At 41.1% G+C, this 16,278-nt stretch overlaps 1 protein-coding gene across 2 annotated transcripts in view; it reads left to right on the top strand.

Moving 5' to 3' along the window:
- The window catches only part of F13A1 (coagulation factor XIII A chain), a 167,871-nt gene extending 154,831 nt beyond the window's left edge, over positions 1 to 13,040 (top strand). For both annotated transcript variants that reach the window (XM_079147894.1, XM_079147895.1), the window contains exons 14-15: positions 4,769 to 4,905; positions 11,313 to 13,040. In XM_079147894.1, the coding sequence (XP_079004020.1) occupies positions 4,769 to 4,905; positions 11,313 to 11,466 (291 nt within the window). In that variant the 3' untranslated portion in view covers positions 11,467 to 13,040. The remainder of the gene's footprint in view (positions 1 to 4,768; positions 4,906 to 11,312) is intronic.
- The last annotated feature ends 3,238 nt before the right edge of the window (positions 13,041 to 16,278 follow it).

Genomic DNA, 16,278 nt, shown 5'->3' with positions numbered 1-16,278 from the left:
AAAGTAAAGAAGCTATTCCCACAAAAAAAGTTACTATTTTTATCTCTCATCTGTCAGAGATCACAGTGTAGATAGTGTTTAAAGATGAATGTTTTAGAATCAAAAAGACCTAGATTTATATCCGGGTTGGTTCTGCCAACTTACTGGCTCTGTAAGCATTTTTATTTATCTTCTAAGTTTTACTTTTCTACCAATAGAATGGGGATACTAATAATAAGGTCTACCTACCTCCAAGCCAGACCTGTAGGGATTTAAAAATGTAAGTTAATAATCGTAGAAGTAAAATAATGAAAATAATAACTGTTGTGAACATTAAATAAAGGTAAGTTATTGCTGTTGTTATGAAAAAGTCACTATGGGGTGTGGTTAAAGGAGGATCTGGTACCAGTCTGTCTGTATTCAAGTCTCATCTACTTGCTCAGTGAACTTGAGGCAGTTACTTAGCTGTTCTGTGTCTCAGTTTCTTCATTGTAAAATGAGACTCACAGAATCTACTTCATGGGTAGAGGTTTCAATAATCCTCATGTGAGGATTAAAATAAGTTGATAGAGCTTTCTATGATGATGGGAATATTCCAAACCCATACCCTCCAGTATGAAATCCATTAGCCACATGAAGGTCTAGAGCCCTTGAAATATGGCGAGTGCTATGGAGGAGATGAATTTTTAAATTTGTTAACTTTAGTTAATTGAAACAGCTCCATGTGGCTAGTGGCTGCCATATTGTCTAGCATAGACTTATATAACAACCTGATGGTGCTAAAATCTTTAGCATTATTCCCTAAATACCAGCCCAAGTGTTAGCTGGGAGCAGGGCAGATGCTGGAGCTGGTAAGAAGAGTTTGCAAACAAACATTTGCTTATTACCAGCAGTGACCATAGGATGAGGAAGAGGGAAAGAATTCAATTTCCAATAATACATAGAAGTCATGATTGAAAGCTCTTGAAATAAGAACTGTTAGGTGAATCTCATAAATTGTGTGAATCAAATTGCCAACTTAATTCATTCTCACTCGTTTTCAAACTTTTTTTTCTTCATTTCAGTTTCAATTTTGAATATGGTTATACATTTTGTAGAGCAGAGGAAGGTAACTTGTGATCGCCTAAAAAGTAATTCCTTCCAAAAAGTTTACATAAATATCCCCCCATCCCCCTCCCCTGGTGTGTGTGTGTGTGTGTGTGTGTGTGTGTGTGTGTGTGTGTATGCGTGTGGCTTTTCTGTTTACTGAAGAATGGGTGTAGTTGTTCATTATCATGAAATAGTATAATGGACAAAAGCTCAGTATGTCAGTATTGGTGAGTGGCATTTAACTTGGGAAAGCATCATATTAACAGATTGATTTTTAAAGAACAGAGATATTTTAAATGGTATATTGCAAAATAAATCATGGCCATCAAAATGTTTGGAAAAACAATTGATGTCACCAAGTAAGACTTATGCTGTATTCTTTTTCTCAAGTCCATGTAATAGATATGCTTCTGTAAAGTTGATACACAGGAAAGTTCCTGCTTGATCTAAACTTCCCTGGGCTGCCTAAAGTGTCTCTTTACTTAAGGTTTTATAAAAGCAAGAACATCAGAAGTGCAGCTATACTGATAATTGTTTTTAATAACATTAAAGAAAAGGGAGTTGTGCAGATTCATGGAAGAATTCGATGAAAACAGACCTCATCTGCCAAAATTGTCATTGATCTCAGCGTTTCATGGACACCGTACATGACACAACATCCAATCAACACATAACATGGAAACACTATGTGTAGGCTCCCTTATCCCCCAAGGAAATAGGAGGGAATCCTCCACTTAAATTTACCAAACAGGAAAGGTGATGTTGAACATTGGACAGATTTTTATATTTGGGTTGATTTGAGTTTCTAAGATTAGTATCATGTCAGTAGTCAGGGTCAGGAAATCTAAATTATGAATGCAAGAGACAAACATCAAAAAGGGGACATCGGGTCTTTGTTAATTGCAAAACAACTAGGGAAAGGCCCTTCCTTTCACCTTTCCATCGCTCCCCAGTGTCCTCTGTCCCCAGCGTCAGGGACTCCAGGCAATATTGACGTACCTGTGTCAGCAGCTAATCACAGAGATAATACCTGGAAGGAACCTGATCAGTCATGATACCTGAAATTATTCGTGGAGGCCTAACCTTTTGAGCATATTCAAATCTGAAGGTTATCTGCAAGACCCAACCCCGCGGGCCAGCCTTTCAAATTATAGGTTGAGCATCCCTCATCCAAAAACCACAAAAGCCAAAACTTTCTGAGTGACAACACGATGCTCAAAACATTTTGGATGTTGGAGTATTTCATATTAATAATGTTTAACCAGAAATTCCATGCAAATATCCTAAAATCTGAAAAACTTCAAAATTTTTTCAGATAAAGGCATTTCAAGATAAGGGATTTCAGATAAGGGACATTTGACCTGCACTAAATGTGTACCTTGACTATTGGCTTTGCCACAGCTAATTCATTCACACTCTGTCCCCAGCAGCCCCACAAATGAACTTCTGGTTCACATTCCGGTATGTTCCTTATTTAACCTGACTTCTCCCCCATTAGACCTTATTTATTTATTCACTGTCTTGTTGCTGTGGCTCCAAATCCAACATTGTCCCCCACCCAATCTGGAAAGCTCCCTTGCTCCTGGCTGGTGTCTAGACCTCAGGACAAACTGATTTGGTTTGTCTTGTTAAGGCTAAGTTGTTGCCTTTGCTGGCTCCCTCTGGGCATGCAGTCCTGGGCTCTAAGTTCAGGCTCTCTAGTTAGAAAGACTTGACCTTGAGTCCCATCCTGGTCTGTAGCTTCAAATTCTCCTGCAAGATACTTATTTCTCTGGATCACAGTTTCCTCTTTCATAAAATGGAGTTCCTGCACCAATGATCCTACACCAGAAAACCTTCTCCTTCTTTACAGGAACAGCTGTCATTCTGTTGTCATCTCATTTCAGTGTCTTAGAGCTGACACAAACTCAGACCTTGTGCTGTGAGGCTTAGGTGAGAACCACGCATTCCCACCTGGGGTTGGTCCTTGGTAATTAACAAAGATGCTCAAAATAAATGAATGAAAGACTCCACTACATGAGATTCTAACTTAATCATTTGGGGTAGGTCAAGACCTCCACAGTGGTAAAGCACTAACCACCTGACCTCGCACACAGGCCAAGTGCCAACTGTTGACACCATCATGACCATTGTCTGTTCCACTTCTGATCCCCCTGAACCCATCTCTCCACCCACTGCTACCCAGGTGATGGGGTTATGAGTGTAACAAACATGGGGAAGTTGCTGAAGGTTTCATTTTCTTATAGATTTTAAAAAAATCCCATAGGCATGAATTTAGTCATAAACTAAGACTTGAAGAGTAAAGTCATAAGATTTTATTTTTACTACAGAGTCAGTAAGCAAGGGTCCTCTTATCTGGGTGACATCCTTTCTTTTTACCTCCACTCTTAAGAAAGTTTCCCAGGTTACACACTGGCTAAAGAAACAAGGTCTAATAATGACCAGGTTGTTACATAGAAAACTCAAGCAACCAGTAAATTCCATTTCTAAACAGTTCACCTAACTTAACAAATATTTATTGGGCACTGGGCTACTATTGGAGTCAAAAGTGTGCTAAAATAAAAGGTGAATAAAGTTACCCAGAGCACTTCCACTCCAAGAAAGCATGAGCTATAATGTATTGAGCCTTTGCCATGAACCTTGCAAACAGCTTTCTGTGCATTATCTCACCTCAACCCTTTCTTATGAGGGAGGAACTGTTATATTATTTTTTTTTTATCTTGTTCTCAAGTGCTTTAGGTCTTATACAGATCTGTCCATTTGGTATATGTACTCCTTAAGCAAAAAACTAAAATAAAATCCTATAGCACTCTGGCCATTTTCTAGCACATTAAGTTTGTATTGGGAAAGTGTGTAGTTACAAATGCCTAGTACATAGTAAACACAGCATAAAGCATAATAATAATAATAATAATAATAATAGCATTCTACAAACATCACCCCATATGAATGTCAGCCCAGTTTTACAGAAAAGAAAACTGAGTCTTAGAAAGTATCAGTGACCACCTGGGTCCCCACTGTCAGCAAGTGTCGAAGCCGACATTGAACTCTGGTGTTCTTAAGTGATGCTTTGCCAAATACCTGATATTTGGGGGAGGGTTATGGCCAAATTCACCCACAAATAGCCTTAAATCCTCCTAGACTTCTCCTCTGCTGGACTCAGCTGGTGTGGCTGTAGCTGAAAAGTCTCTTGTCCCTGTCTCAGTGTCCAGATTCCTCATTCAAGTTCAACAATTAGGACTCTCTCCTTAGACATTGAAAAGCAAGAAGGCACAAGTCCCACAGAGTATTTTCTCTCTCTTGATCTCAGGAATCCCTCACGTCCTGGTAGGAGGTCTATGTCCTTTCCAGAAGTGGAGTTTGCTCGGCTGCCCTCGTCAAGGAAAGCTGTTGCTACTCCAAATGCACTCCCACCTCCTGCCGACAAAAAGCAGCCAGTGGCCACAGCTATTAACCTGAACTCTAATTAGGATGGTTTTTATAATGAGGGAAAGAGTGTGATTCTAATTAGTAATTTTCCATCTTTTTCTCAATAGGTATCCTCAAGTCCAAGCAATATGCAGTCCTCCTCAGGCTGGTTGCAGAGTCAACTAATAACCATCCTATAAAGCTTCAGCCAAAGTGTAAATGGCAAAGGAAACAGTGGCGCAGAAAAGAGGTTTTACTGAGTACTGATGAGCTGTGTTCTCCCTTGACTTAGGTCCGAGGCACTGCAGTTGTTGGTTCAGACATGGTTGTCACTGTTGAGTTCACCAACCCTTTAAAAGAAACTCTCCAAAATGTCTGGTTATACCTGGAAGGTCCTGGAGTGATACGACCAAAAAGGAAGATGTTCCGGTAAGTGCTGGAAGAAAGCAGGAAGGCAGCTGGGGCCATGGGAAGCTTCCTCTGTCTCTCTCTGTCTTTCTGATCACATCTACCCTCCAATGAAAATGTCTGAGAAGATGCAACTTCTTATGGATTGTGTCTTTGGGGTCTGGGGTAAAAATAGGGTTGGTTTGACCAGCACTTCCATCATTGAATTCTTAAAACCACCCCAGTTAGGGAGATGCAGTTATCAACACTCTTCTATAGCTGAGGCATTTGGAGCTTCAAGAGGTCAGTTGGTTGCCTCCATGACACATGGCTTATATGAATGGAGCCGAAATGCAAATTCAAGGTGGCTGATTCCAGAACTCATTTCCATCATTTTGCCATACCACCTCATGTGTCAGTCCTACTAGCATTCACAGAGCACCGCCATGTGCCAAGTAGGATGTTGAAAGACGTCCCTGTCTATAGGTCTTTCCTTTCCAACTCCTAGATTTAGTGACCCAATCACTGTGGTTCCATGCTGGGGACCAAAGATTGCCCCAGGATCTGTAATAATATGAAAGGAACTCAGCCTCTTCCAAACCCAGCACCGTCAGACTGTGCCCTGCTGATCTGCATCTGTGGCATCTATGGACAGTGACTGTCACCCAACAGGAGAGTCCCTTCCACAGTCAAGTAGCTCTGAAATCATATCTTTTCTGCCTTTAGACCCTACCAATGATGATTCTGTTATCTGGACTGACACAAAATAAGGCCCATGTCTCTTCCATCTGGTGACATGCAAATGTTTGCAAACAGCTGCTCCATCTTCCTTGAGTCTTCTCTACCTGGGATCAAATACCTACCCCGATTTCATCTTTCTCGCCGCTAATGTGGTTTCAGCTCCCTCCCTCTCCCAAACAGTGCAATTTGTCTGTGCTCCTCTTAAAGTGTGACACTCAGAATGGGTCCCAATCTTTGAGGTTTATTACTTTCATTTCTACCACAAATAAGTCCCTGTCAGCATCAATCAATCTAGCACATTTCCTGCAAGGTGACCTTCTAAGGCATAGAAAGGGAAGTGAGGACATTGGAAACCACCTTATGACCAGATATGTTAGGAATTTTCCCAACACCTTTTATGGAAGCCACCCAACTCTGTAAGATATAACACAAGTCCAAGGCCTCACTCATCCTTTCTGGGGCTCTGTTCTTGCCCACAAAGCCTCTCTGCATTTCTTTCGAATTACAGGTCTCAGTTTCTGTATCCCATCTTTTAAGAGATACCTCATTACCAATGCAGCACACAACACAGAAAATAATTTGAGTGCTTTTTTAAAATGGCAAGCACAAGATATAACAGTCTTCCTGTATTAATAGGAAAGTTGCAGGGGGGGGAAAGAATTAAATTAGAAATCAACCCCAGCTACAGGGAGAGGTCAGCAGCCATAGCCCTGCTTTCGTCAGAAACGACAGTCTTGCTCACCCATTCTCGCACCTTCCCACTCAAATCAGATGCAAGAATCGCTCAGGCAAAGTGAAACACGTTTCCTCTTCCAAACAGCCCCCTGCTGTATCCAGTTTTTCCTTCTCAAACAGTAGCCACGCACGCTTTATCTGAGGGTACTGGAAACTTCTGCTATCTTTGCACCTTGGCTGTCCCAAGAATCTCACAATGCTCAAGGTGAATACATCTGCTATGGTTTACTTGGGCGTTCCTCAAAGGTGCAGATGTAAAAGTATGGTCCCCAGGGTGGCAGTATTGGGAAACGCTGTGGGTCTTCCAGATATGGAACCCGTGTGTGGTCCAAGATGGTTTAACTTTCCACTCTTCCCACTGCCTCCCATCCATCTCGGATGCTTGAAGGCTTCATTTCTATAGACTCTTAGCTTTTAAGTTTCTGCACCTGATACTTCCAGAACATCAAATAATTCATCTTCCAGATTCATTTTTCTCTTTTAAAAAATGATCTGGTTCAGTGAATTATTTCAAGAGAAAACTTGGCCAATTTTGCGACTCAAGTTTAAACTTTGTTTCTCAAGTAGGACAGAAGCTAAACCTCGACACACAGAGGACAAACCGTAGGTAGCTGCAGTTTGTTGTTATAATAATCCCATTTGCCTGTGTGCATTCAAGATGATAAATGGCCAGTATATCCTGATAGCTCAGCACATTACTGAAAATCATTTATCACAACATCCATCCCCAGGAAATAGGATTATTTCAACATTACTTTGCTTACCAAAATGAGCAAATGATTTTTTTCTCACTTTCTGTTATGCATTTATCTGTAGGTAAAATGACATGCATGTGTACCTTCATGTCTGAATATTTTCATATGTACCTGTGGTTATGCAGATAATTTTATGAGTAATAGCAAATAATGAGGTGAAGATCAAGATTTGATGACTGTTTGAGGTAGTCACCTACATTACACAGTCCTAGGTCAGATCCTTAAGCAGGAAAGTTGTTTCACAAGATGCTTCTGATGGATCACATGGGAAACCAGGGTCAAGAGAACCATGGATCATGGTAAAAAAGCACAGCTGTTGAAAAAGAAATATCTTAAGCTTAAATTTACATTTAATTTTAAGTAAATATGAGCACTTTATGTAAATTAAGAACAGAGAATTGCTTTTTTGCACATAGGCACCAAGAGCTTTCCTAAATTATTCTGCAGAGAGTTCAAGCAAAGCAAACAATAACCACAAAGGTAGAGGTGATAGTAATAATAACTGTAATATATCTGATGTTTCTTTACACTGACCATGTCTTGCTGCAGTTCTAAGTTCAGTACAAATATTAACTTACCCACCCTCCGTTCAGTGTTCCAATGTCCGCCTTTTATAGGGGAGGAAAATAATGTCAAGGTCGATGTTTTTCAACCCAGTAAACATAAAATCAGTTTACTGGGTTTGAAAAAATACATAAGTTATGTATATGTGCATTATTCCCATCATTTGGCTTTTAAATAACTGATTAAAATAGTGTATAAAGCCACACTTATAAAGAACCAAAATTAAGGAAAGCATTAAGAAATATCACATTAATGTCGACATTTTAGATGATCAGTGTCAAAGTCAATGCCTGGAGCAGCACCACAGAGAGAACTCCCAAGGGCTCAGATGCCTTCTCCAATTCACTGGAAAAGATGCGAGAGACAAGAGGGTTTCTAATTTGGTGTCTGGATTTCTGAGATCTCAGGCCTTTACCCTTTTGAACCCAGAGGATGTGTACCCAGAATCAGCTGAAATACACATTGTTTTACGGATGTTAGAGGAAATCTTGGAGTTCTACCTTTACATCGAAGAGGTCAGGTGTAGGTATGTGGCCCTGTATTCCTCCCTTCCCTTTATCTCTCTCCGGGAAGGGATGCCGTTTGGCCCCAGGCCCCTGAGGGCAAATGGAGGTCCATCTGGCTAGGCCCTTGGGCCACGCCCAACTTTCCTTACAGTTCTTCTTCCCAATGACCCCCTCCCACAGCCATTCCCGTGCAAACTCAGCACTGCACCCAGCTCCTTTGCCTGGCCTGCAGGTCCCTCCATGGTGTCCAGGAGGTAGAGTCTCTCTCCAGCCTCCCAGCCCTCTCCTGTGGGCTCTGTGAACCTACCACAGTATTCCTTTCTGACTCCGCCACTTACCATCTGTGCAATCTTGGGGAAGCCTCTCATTGTCTTTGAAGTGGATTTTTCCTTACCTCTAAACTGGGGGATAAGAATGCCTTGTTTGTTGGGCAGATAAGAAATGCATCCTTGCTAATTCCTGTTTCCTCCTGGATCCTCATCCCCTACCTTCCCATTCATCTGAATCCAGGCCTTCAGAGAAAGTGGAGTAACCCTGGTCTCCTGAGTGCTGAGACAAGTATTCATTTAAACTCAGCATGGTGCAGACCCCAACCACCTTCCAGGTCCACGCACCACTGGGAAAAGAGCGTGGCACAGACTCCAGCCTGCTCACTAATATCGTCAACGTTACTCTGAGGCTTAAGTTAGGTGTGTCCATCTATAGCTATGGACTAAACCAGCCATATATGGTCCCATTCCCTTCAGTTTCTGTTCAACCCAAAAGTCCAATATGGCCTAAGAATTGCCCCAACTTGAATGTTGCCATAGCCTGATGATTTGACGAAACTCCCTCACATAGCTAATTTATCTAGTGAGGTCTGTAGATGGAGAAGCAGCTCTATAACTCTCTTGTCATCTCATAAACAAAGATGTTGGTATAACTGAAATGATGGCAACAAATATTTTCTGAACTTTTAACATATTTTCTTAATATTTTACTACATACTAGACCCTGTCCTGACCTCCCTGCTCAGATGGTTTCATTCTCACATGAGTGCTATAGGATAATCCACATCTTCAATTTGCCGATGAGGAAACTGAGGCTTAGGGAAGGAAATCAATTTTCCACATCGACACACCTAATAAGCAAGAGAATCAGAATTTGAACCTGGTGCCCTGACTCCAGAGTCCTTGGAGCTTATAACCACTACAAAATATTTTGTCATACAGACACTGGGCATTACACATTATTTAGATAGTATGTGGGATTTTTTTAAATGGATGCATTCATTCAAATTTGCTTTGCTCTCTGTGGTTCCATCTATTAGGCAGCTGTCAACATAGCATATGCCCCAAGCATAATAGTACTCATTTTCTAACCATACCAGGGACAAAAATTATTTTTCCTCAGTGTTCTTATATCATTAAAATCTCCATTTTCATAACTTCTAAAGCTCAAAACTGCTAAGTATTTTCAGAAACATTAGGCCTCCAAACCCACTAGAATTCAAATATCATTTCCAGTGACCACACAGGAACTTTTGAGAATCAGTAGGTTGGCTTTGAACAAGTTATATTTGGAGCAAGTTCTACCTTGTGCAGACGCCCCTGAAGCCAGACTGTGCTGTGTTGTTTTGAGGTAGATGCAGCCAATTCTTTCACTTTGGGGAGGTCTTTCTAGCAACCTGCATGTTGTGTACTGATATTCAGATTTTTGTGAAGGTCCAAATAGTAAAAACTCTATTTGACTTCAGGAATCTAGAAAAGAATAGACAGTTGACTATAATTCCAGCTCTTCCTTTATCTGGGCCATTAGACTCTGTGACCTTGGAGATTCTCTAAGCTCCTTAGGACCTCAGTTTTCTCATCTATAAAATGGGACAATTGGACTAAGTCATTTCTAAGGCCCTTGCCAACTCTGACATGCTTGCCTCAATAACCCCATGAAATAAATTGCTTTTTTTACCTTTCTAAGATGCTCATAATGGTCTTGATTCATCTCCCTTCCACTCCCCCAGGAAAAGACTGACTCAGGTTCCAGGCCAGGACACCTGGCACATGCCCTCCCTGAGAGTCATTAAGCAGAGACCAGGAATCCTCCACATACAACACTTGCAGGAAGCCTTAAATACTGAAAAAAAAAAAAAAAAAAAAAAAAAAAAAACCTAAGTCTTTCTTGAAAAATAAAACCTGTGAAAAAGGAAGCACAGTGGTGAGAAAAGGTGTCACTTATAGAATAAAGTGTAAAACATGATATGCAGTCACAGGAAGAGCAGGTACTCAGAAACACCTGGGGTCAAATCCCATCTCTGCCCATCTGCCAACTGTCTGATATTGGAAAACTGACTTCACGGGTTTGACTATCCATATGTTGAAGCAGATCTATCTACTTTGAGGCACTGTCACCCACATAAAACCCGCATATTGTGTGCTCCCAGGGTTACATATTCTCCCAGGGAGAATGTATTAGAAGGACCCCAGGGAAACCTAAATCTCCCCAACCCTGAGGGACTTCAGTCACCCACTGGAGTAGGTTTGTCCTCAAGACTTGGGGAGATTGTAGAGTGTGCAATAAAGAAGAGAAGAACTCTAGAACCTTAAAGCTTACTAGAATTACCAGTCTAGACTAGGACATTGGCAAGAAACAGAAAGCTGAATTGATAGCGGAAATACAATATGGTGGTTGATGGGATTACAAATTAGTGTAGAAATATTCAAAGTCAGATGGCAGCAGACAGGATCACAGTCAGATGTTCAGCCTGGGAACAAGGTCTATCTCCCAGGGGTTGGCAAGAGCTGATTAGAGCACCAGGGCCTCAGCCAAGGCAGTTGAGGATTCAGATAGAGCTCTGATCTCAAGAGGGAACTAGAGTTGGTTGGCTCATGGCTGGGTGGATCTAGCCCAGCTTTCCATTGTGAAGCCAGAGGATATATACAGGTGGAAGGAACCATGCCCCAATGGGATTGTTGGTGAATGGCTCTGCAAAGCCTCAGTAGGAACCTCATTTGGGTTCCTACTTGCTGAATCATCCAGCCTGGTCCTTCAGTCCTCTGGCCACCATCGGCTGAGAGAAAGAGGTCAAGTGGTACAGGTAAGGGTTCTCTGCTTCTTGATCAAGGTGGGAAGCTCAGTCTGCCAACCTCTTCTCTCTTTTCCATCCTTTCAGCGAAATCCGGCCCAACTCCACCGTGCAGTGGGAAGAAGTGTGTCAGCCATGGGTCCCTGGCCATCGGAAGTTGATTGCCAGTATGACCAGTGACTCCCTGAGACACGTATATGGCGAGCTGGACTTGCAGATTCAAAGACGACCTTCTAAGTAAATACCCAGGAGGCTGAGATAGACCCAGGCTTGGCTTCTGGTAGTGTTGGCTAAGGAAATTCTATTGCAAAAATAGCTCTTGCTTTAACTTAGGTGTGAAAATGGACAGGACTTGAGAGGGCCTGAGAGTAGGGACACTCTATACTTCAGAAACACTCTTTTCCAAACCTAAGCTATCCAGCATGGAAGTTAGTTTTGAATCGCTCTACCTTCCAAAGGATTCTGAGCATTAGCTTTAATTAAGCTCTAATTAAGCTCTCATAGTGCATAAGAGCAAAAGTTATCATTTATCATTGCAAATGGCTACAGCATCAAATATCAGAGGACTTCTCTTAATGGGGAGATTTGCTCAATACCTGCCCTCATTTAAAACTCCTGATTTCACACTCAGCCTTTTAGGGGCAACATACTCTCCCAAAGGAAGAGAAGCACATGATATGGCTCTTAGAATTCTATTCCCCTTTCCTGGAATCAGGTTCTACCCTCTGTGATACAATACTTTTCCCAGGAATTGAGCACAGCATTATTTTTCATCTTGGCAAAGCCAGGGAAAGGTCTTTCATCTTGCACCTGCAGCCAAGAGGATGCCTGCCAAATTTCACAGATTTACCTTGTGAGAAGATGTGGCCCCACATTAACAAATTGCATTTGTGGGAAACTTAATCACCTAAGAGGAGATAAGAAAGCAGGTGCAATACTCTGATCTATTAAATAATGTAGTTTTATGGTGCATTTTATAGGTGTCACACTGTGGCCTGATCAGCGGGAACCAATATCCCTTACTTTAACCTTTCTTGGGGTACATAACTAGAAAGTAATGAGGCTGTTTGGGGACTGGAGGAATGAGGAGTTAGTCTCCTTAATTAGTGATTATGCTTCACCTGTCTCCCTGGGATCATCTCCTTCACACAATGACACAGGCTCAGGTCTTTTGTCAGAGATAGAATGAGCCCAACAAGTAGAGAAACTAGTAGATTGAGTGACTAGACACATAGAAGGACAGACAGCCACTGATTCTCTCTTTCCTTCATATTGCCTGTGTTGAGATCTCACCTCAATACTCAGGTGCTGAAAGGTACAGGAACACAGCCCTGCAAGCAGCCAGTGCCAGTTCTGGCCCAACGACAGAGGGTACAAACATCATTTGTATTATGTGCCAAGACTCCAACAGACAAGGCTACTGGTATTTATTTACAAGGAAGATTTATGGTCAGAATTTCCCATTGAGAATGCCTTGGATATGATTTAGGTCAGTAGATTGTTATTTTTGGAAAAAAAAAAAAAAACATAAGAAGTCAGAATGGCATGCTCTGGTCTATATAACTACATTTTTCTCAGCCTTTGAAACTGATTTTGAACCTTCAGTGCTAAGCCATGAGGGTTACTGGGTCCCCTCTACAGGTACATCACACATAACTCCATTAAGTTGTATCCCAGCACTTACCAAGCCTTTCAATACCCAACTTTTAGAAATGAAATGCATTTTGCTAGACTGTTAAACTGGCTTAATAGTATATTGTTATTAATAAGAATGTAATAGATGCTTAAAATAAAGTTAATCTGATTATATCTGTATCTGCACAGAAGAGAATGTTTTTAATTTTTAATATGACATATAACTAACCACAACTGCTTGAGAAACCGTTCTATCTCTGCAATTGACAACCCGCCCCTGGATAAAAGGACAAACACTTGTCCTTTGAAGAAAATGACTCTAATAGATACTGATGTCAAAGTTAGTTTTCCTAACCTCCTTATTAACCACATTCACTGAAGGAGGTAGTTTGCATATTTAATTTTAAAACTAGCTTCTAGAAACAGAAAATTCTCCATGAATATTTTCTCATGAACAATCTCGTGAACAATTATAATGAGTCAATGAATGGTCAGCATGGAGACCCATCAGAAAAACACCTGCTGTGGTCTTATGAAAGGATGGAAAATATAAGGCCATTGTATATAAGAGATTCTACAGTAGTGCCAAATCTTGTTGAATGATTGCAGCTCAGATTGAGCCTCTCAAGGCAGAAATGAATAATCGATTTGAATTTAGCACTCAAGATGAAATCTGTTGATCATGTCTACCTTAAACCAGCCCACCCCCTTTGGCAGGAGGGACTCCTTTGGATGCTGCTATAGTTTGGATCTTTGGTGTTCCCCAAAGGACCACATGGTAAAGCCTTGGTCTCCAGCATGGCACTTCTAGGAGATGATGGAGTCTTCAAGAAGTGGAACCTAGTGGCAGGTCCTCAGGTGTTGGGGGCATGCTATTGAAGGAGACAGTAGGACCCCAGCCCCTTCCTCTTTCTCTCTTTCACTTCCTGACCTTGAGGTCAGCAGCTTTGCTCTGCCATATACCCAACCATGGTGTACTACCTCTTCCCAGGCCCAAAAGCAATGGTACCAATCAACCATGGACTGAAACCTCCAATAGGTGAATCAAACTACATCTTTTCTCTATATATTGGTTATCTCGTGTATTTTTTATAGTAATGAGAAGCTGACTTAACAGAAATGTCATGACTATTAAAAAAATCATATTTTAGCAAGGGTAACAAGCAATGCATCTCAGCAGCAGAGACTGTGAGTTCTAGTTTTCACTTGTGCTAGTCCATGGTGCTTTTGAACAATTCCTTATTTGTGTTTTGAGCTTTAAGACAAAAGAGGGGTAACAATATTTATGTTTCCTCAAGGTTTTTCTGGGGTTTATAGCATACAAACCTTAACAATAACACACACGAAGCAGATAGATAAGATAGATGGATGATAGATTCATAGTAGATAGATGATAAATAGATGTTGTGTGTATGTTTTCAAATAATTTCACCTCATCAATCTTAGAAGTAAATATAGCTATTTCCAACCTACTACTGAAGAACCTTGATTTGTATTATGGCAAATCAAGCTGGGGGTCGGAGTGAGCCACAAACTCTGCTTTCAGAAACAATTTGCTGTACACTCTTTAATCTCTTGTTGTCTCCTCAGAGTTTTAAGAATGCCGACTTAAGACCAACTTCAAGAGTCTTTGAAGAACTGCAGAATGACAAATAAAAATATCTACAAATTTATAATAGGAATGTGGGGAGACATAGAGTTTGTGCTAGACTCATTGGCAATCTAAAATTAAAGAATTCCACATGGAAGGTCATCACGCATGAATATCCATCCAATTGTTATAAAGTTAATAATCAATCCAACCATATATCCATTTCTTTACCACCATCCAGCCAACCATTCAGCCTTCCAATCATCTATCCATCCTTTTTTTCCAATCACCCATCTATGCGTGGATCAAGCATCACTAAGCCAAGGGATTCAAAGATGAAAAACCCATGCTCCCTGCCAGAAAGAGTTCAGAAGTCAGGAGAGAATCAAGATAGAGAAGCAGATAAAGTACAACAGAATGAGGATGATAATAAAGGTATGCCTATGATACTGAAGTAATAAAGAAGAAAAGGTGCCTGGAGAACTTTCCCCATGTCTCCAGGAGCAAAGGAAGAAGGGGTTAAATTGAACCATGAAAAAGCAGTAGGAAGTTAGAGACTGATAGAGAGGACTTCATGTAACAACCTAGAGGGAAGAGTATGCATGGCCCCGGTCAGCTTAGTGTGACAAGATGGTGAGTGTTCAGCTAGCAGAGGATCAGGAACAAAGGCATGGGTTAGAGTTGGAGCACTTCCTGGAAGGACTATTTATTCTGATGTGGAGTGGAGCTAATAGAGGCTGCTAGCAACAAAATGGATATAGAACTAAAAATTAATGGTAGCCCGTGGAGGACGAGGCCAAGAGAGTATGGCATGGACTGCCTGACCCTCAGATCAGTGACGATGGTGTGAGATGGGTGATGGGGCCATAGTTGAGTTCAGGAATGGGAAATGACAGACCAAGGCCCAGATGAATGCACATGGAAACCCATCCATGCCAAACATTGGGCAGCCAAGTAGTCACCATAGACAGGACCCCCTGCAGACCCAGGACCTTGCCCCTAAGGTCATGGTCACTTTTGTCTCCAAGCAAAGCTCTCTGAGTCAGTCCCAAGAGAATCAACTGCCTCCAGAGACGAGTCTGTCCTTGTTCTCAGCACATGAACTCATTCACACTCAATTTTACTTTGATAAGCACCCACTTCCTAGAACAAAAACAAACCAAAAAAGAAGTTTTTTGGTGTTTCTGTTAGAAATCACTTTATAAGAACAAATAAATTTTTTAAAAGGCACCTCAGTTGCATCAGGAAAAGGAACAAGGAAATGCTATTCACCTCACTTGCCAAGAATTACACTAAGCATTTTCTTACTCTCAAGACAGTGGACATTTTTAGAAGATACCCAGTAAATCTGCTACTGATATAATTTATGAACTCCCATAAATTTTCACACTAATTATTGCCCTAGAACCTTAGTAATTATCTAAACAATGTTTCATCAACCCCAAAACTAACATAAGGTGTCCTAATGAGTATTTCCTGTTAGTGAAACATGTGCGCCTGAAACAGGACTCCTCTCTGGTCTGAGCAAGCTTAAACAGTAGGAAAGTATAGCATGAAAATTGAAATTACACTCAGACTTATAATTTGCTGTCTCAAGAGTCAAATTGTAAATGACCATAAAATTATCATTACTCTTCCCATCCAAAGGTGGGGACCATATTCCCTTTTTTCCCTTGATTCTAGGCAGTTCTGTGACCAGTGGAATGTAGTAGAAAAACTGCTACCTATTGTAAGCCCCACCTGGGGAAAATGGCAGCTTCTACTTCTTGTCTCTTGAAATTTTCTCTGTAGAAAAGTCCTGAGCTTCAATGCAAAAGCCTGACTACT

Source organism: Sciurus vulgaris, assembly GCF_902686455.1.
Source record: "Sciurus vulgaris genome assembly, chromosome: 7".
NCBI lineage: Eukaryota > Metazoa > Chordata > Mammalia > Rodentia > Sciuridae > Sciurus > Sciurus vulgaris.
This window is presented reverse-complemented; position numbering and strand designations above follow the sequence as displayed.